This window comes from Bactrocera latifrons, unplaced genomic scaffold, assembly GCF_001853355.1.
Source record: "Bactrocera latifrons isolate USDA-ARS-PBARC rearing strain unplaced genomic scaffold, ASM185335v1 scaffold_147, whole genome shotgun sequence".
Classification (NCBI taxonomy): Eukaryota; Metazoa; Arthropoda; class Insecta; order Diptera; family Tephritidae; genus Bactrocera; species Bactrocera latifrons.
The window spans coordinates 255,146-259,944 of NW_017534930.1; the positions used below are offsets into that span (position 1 = coordinate 255,146).

The following is a 4,799-nucleotide window of genomic DNA, read 5'->3' on the forward strand; positions in this document are numbered from 1 at the left end:
ATAGATACTTATGGAAAGCAATATCCGAATATATTGTTCAGATCGGACTATATAGCTGCCATTCAAACTGACCGCATTAAATCAAGATAAAGATCTTTGTTATTATTATTTCTTCGTCCACTTTTAAAAGGATTAAATTTTGAGATACGTTTGAACCCTAAATTGCCGAAAGCACAGAACTTTCATTCATATCCAAGTCTAAATCGAATAAAGTGGAAAACACTATGTATGGTATATTTAATTGCTGGGAATATATTGCCTAATACCTGCACAAAATAAGAAATCTTCATTTGACTCACTGTTCTTTGTTCTCTACAAAGGCATTTGCTATAACTTGAGTGTAAGAAAATATCAATTTATGTCTTAGCGAAACACTGAACAACTAAATTTATATTTGGTTTGATACCAATGCCAATATTCTATGGCATGTGGTTGTAAGAACAAGTTTTAACGGGTCCAGTATAACCTATCCGCATCGGAAGACCGGTTATTCCTACCACTTATATCATTATAGTTTTTCTCAAGGAAGCGGAAAATACATATGCCCAGTAAGTTTACTTGATTAGGCTTCAGTAGTTGGTAGTTATTAGGATGAACCTCGCTACTGCGGACAAAYTGGCATATGGAGTTTAAGTTTGGTTTTAACAATACTTATTTGAACAATACTACATAAAATGTGACAAAAAACACACCGAACTTGTTATGAAATTCCACGGATAAATATTATTTCAAAGAAAGGTATTTTTGGTAGGACTGTCCTTAACTACTATGCCAAATATGAGCGTGATCTKTCAACCATTTTGTTTACAGCAGCTGCTTAAGTTGGTACTCCTCAGCAGTGCATTGTGATTTTTGCAATGGATAAAAATATCGAATAAAAGAATTTGTCTCAAATGTTTTACTTCTAACCAAATTTCGTGTGTGGAATCGTTACGGATGTTGGAAAAAGGCTTACAGTGATTCAGTTTTATCACAAACACAAGCTTACTAGTGGTATAAAGCCTTTAAAGACGGTCGAGAGTTCGTTGAAGACACTTGCCTTATTCTGGACGACACTCGACCACTTCAACTGATGAAAATATTAACAAAGTGAAGAATATGGTGCATGAAAGTCGTCAGGCAGGTGTTAGAGAGACGGCGAGAGAGCCCGATCGAAGAGATCAGACAAAATTCGCTGAAGGATCTGTAGGCCATCCCAAAAGTATCTCGGAAAAGTACTTCGAGGACGGCAAAAATCGTTGACATAAGCATAATACTTTGAAAGCGAGAAAATAAATAATTAAAYATTTTATTTACAATTTCTGGGTATTTTTTTGCCATAGATTATATCTTAGTTTTGCTCACCTAATTTTCTCACCCAACCTATTGTGCATAGCAATGAATAATTTGTATTTGCAAATATATTACGTCGGCTTTGCAACATTTCAACTAGTATAACAGCTTTCAGACTTTGGAAGTTACTATGCCGCAGTGAAAGCTGACACTCTGCATATTACAACTTTTTTTGTTTTTTTTGTTTTTTTTTAGCAAATTTGATATTTAATAGGTCTTCAAGCGTTAATAAACTTATTGGTAGGAACATAAGAAGTTCGTTATTACAACATCGGAAGCGATAGATCTGTTGTCTACATACAACCATTAAGACATCGGTATGAATTGTATAAACATTGAGGCGAATGTGCGCTTCAACACAAACCAGAGATTGGTTGGGTAAATAATAGCATGATGTCAGTATGTCATTTGGTCTGTAAAATAATCCGCCAAGCTGGGCTTCTTGAGTGCCAAAGTGCTGTGCCAACTGATATCTCAGGTTGGTGGTTGTTGTTTACTGGTGGCTGCCGGTATTTGTCTATTGGCTGCTTTTCGAGGTCACTATTTATGACAATCGCACTTTTTCGTAAAAGATACTACAAGTACCACGCACCGTCTACTCCACAAACTGCAACAAATTGTTGCACAAATATAGCGAGCGATTGGCTGGCGCGTGCAACAGATTCTTCGAAGGGGTGTTATACAATATAAATGAAACGGTTCACAATTACTTTAAGTTAGTGGTTTCGCAGCTTTGAAAGGTGGACACAGTTTCAACGCATATTGCAGATAATTTGGATATTTCGCATCCTTTCAAACTTCTGTTTCGAAATGCGGATAATACTTGCTTTGATTTGGGTGACCCTCACCACAGCGTCGACCATACATTATACACCCAACGAGATATTGCTTGCCAAATTAGAGAGTGCAACGCTAGACAAAAAGGACACCGCACCGGCTAACACACAATATCACGAGCAGGATTCAAATGGTTTTTACTCTTATGGCTACAGTGCTGATCAATCTGCTAAGGCTGAGTATCTCTCGCTGGACGGTTCATCGCGCGGATTTTATTCGTATGTTGATGCAGATGGAAAGTTGCAGACAGTGAAGTATGAGGCCGGGCGGAATCAAGGTTTTAAGGCTGCCGCTACCAACTTACCCAAAGCACCTAAGAATCCCAATAGGTTTGCACCGTTACCGGTRAGAGATACGCCTGAAGTACAGGAAGCCAAGAAGGCGCACTTCGAAGCGTACCGTGAGGCGGAATTGAGAGCGGCATTAGCGTCACAAAATGAAGCTGTACAACTAGGCGAACTTAGCTTGGACGGGCAACAAAASTCTGAACGGCCGCAACAAGAGGTGGCGAATATATTAGAAAGTACCAGAAGTAAAATATTAGCAATATTAWCGGAAACTGCGAATGCCGATAATAATAATTTGAATGTTGAGGCGACAGCTGAAATTGGTGTTGGTGGTACAGCTCAGGAKCAAGAGGAAGATACCGAAAATACAGATGGTGATGATGATAATGGACTAATAACCTTGGACAACGTACAAAGCACACAAGATGATAGTGAAGGTAGTGAGGACGAAAGAAACGGCAGTAATGGCGACAATATTGCTATTGAAAATGGTGACGGCGAATTGTCGAACGCAGATCGACAAATGACGACTTATAAACTCAGCGATTTGTTAAGTCCAATCGAACAACTTAACTCGCGCGCATTGTACACATACGAGGGCGATGGTCAAGGACATTTACAAGATAAATCGGAYTTAGCTTTACGACAGCCAAAGTTGACGACCATCGAAACTGTGCGCGTRCCAGTGCACTCKTACTATACAGTTTTGGCGCCCACYACCAARTACACAGTGATAACGCCCACAACACATCAATTGGTTCCGCGAGAGGAGGCACTGAAACGAGGTGAAAGTCTGCCGATTTCCCTGAGCAGTTCCTTCCAGTCACACCGTCTTAGATCGAAGTRRGCTCACGGTAAGACACGCACACTTACAAAAGATTTATCAGCGAGGACGTAAGGACCAACTTTTGAATMACTATTTGACTAGAGTTAACATTTCCATATATTCGTAGCACGAGTTTCTTGTTACATTCGAATGTTGCATTACATGTATTCCTATCATATTTCACATTTAATATTATTATTTTTAATTGTTTATACTGCATGTACATAAAAAGATTAGCTTCATTGTGTGAGTACGCGTGCATACATACGTATATACACAGGTGTGTATGTGGATGGATTTAGTTTTAAAATATTTACACAATTTTGCAAAGCAAAGAATGTATATATACTATTTAATACACTTAAAACCAATTATATGGTAGGGTTCAGAGTGAGAAACCAGTTTGATCGTAAAAGATCTTTATTTGCTTTATTGCTAATTTACAAAATGTTTTATATACTTACATATTCTGCACGAGAAATAAATGAATTTCGTCAAAAACTTTTTACAGAATTTATTTATAATATGATTACTCGTATCCAGGCTTGCATGTCAGACATAGATCTACTCCAGTACCGAGCAGCSAAAAATAATATTGAAATGCAAAATACCCAAACGTTATACTGCAAATACTCAATCCATTTTCTTTCAACAGTGTCTTGATTTAAATCTACAATACATTTTAATGAAATTGGGACTGCAGAGAAATTCCCCATTATGGACAGTCCTCYTAGCCGGGCATCACTTATAACTGACCAAATTTTATAAACACATAGTTTTCATTATTATTTCCATACTAAAGTAATTCCTATAAACGGACAAGAGAACGTTCCAATGACCGGCCACGGATACTGTTTTGGAAATATTTCGTTCAAATTATCTCTGATAAATCCAAAAGATTTAATAAAATTTGAAAAAAAATAAAAAATTTTGTACAATTTAAAATTCCCGCATTTTTAAATTCATATTAATTTTTAATATTTTGAGACAGTTTTTTTTAAAGAATAATATGTAAAATGGTCATAGTATGGTCTGGTCGAGGCGTCTCAACAGAAACTAATTAGACAATTGTCATTCATTCACCAAAGCCTAACATTGGAACGCGTTTATTAGTTCAATAAAAATATAGTTCTGAGTTGCAGATATTCACTCTTATAATACATTTTAAACACTCGTTWTTGCCACGCCCCCATATATGAACAGAGAAGAATTTAGGCGGACAAAAAGAGCGCGAATGTGAATATCCGGTTATGAGGAACTTCACTGTACTCGCTATGTTAGCAAAGTAACGGGAAGAAATTGATAAACATTTTAAATAAAAATCTTGTTTGCGTCAAAGGAAATCCTTGCTTTCTTTTGATATGGAAAAATGTTTTTGTACTCTTGCAACATGTTGCTACAGACTATAATAGTTTTGTTCACTTAACGGTTATATGTATCACCTAATTATAATCGATAAAGACGCAGTGATTTGTACCCTTTTTGGCAAAACTAAATAATAAATGGTTTTCTGCCTA

At 36.8% G+C, this 4,799-nt stretch overlaps 1 protein-coding gene across 1 annotated transcript; it reads left to right on the forward strand.

Annotated features, from left to right (window-relative positions):
• Positions 1-2,083: 2,083 nt before the first annotated feature.
• LOC108965741 lies at positions 2,084-3,528 on the forward strand. Its single transcript, XM_018928336.1, has one exon. The coding sequence runs from the start codon at positions 2,143-2,145 to the stop codon at positions 3,352-3,354; it is 1,212 nt and encodes a 403-aa protein (XP_018783881.1). The 5' UTR covers positions 2,084-2,142; the 3' UTR covers positions 3,355-3,528.
• The last annotated feature ends 1,271 nt before the right edge of the window (positions 3,529-4,799 follow it).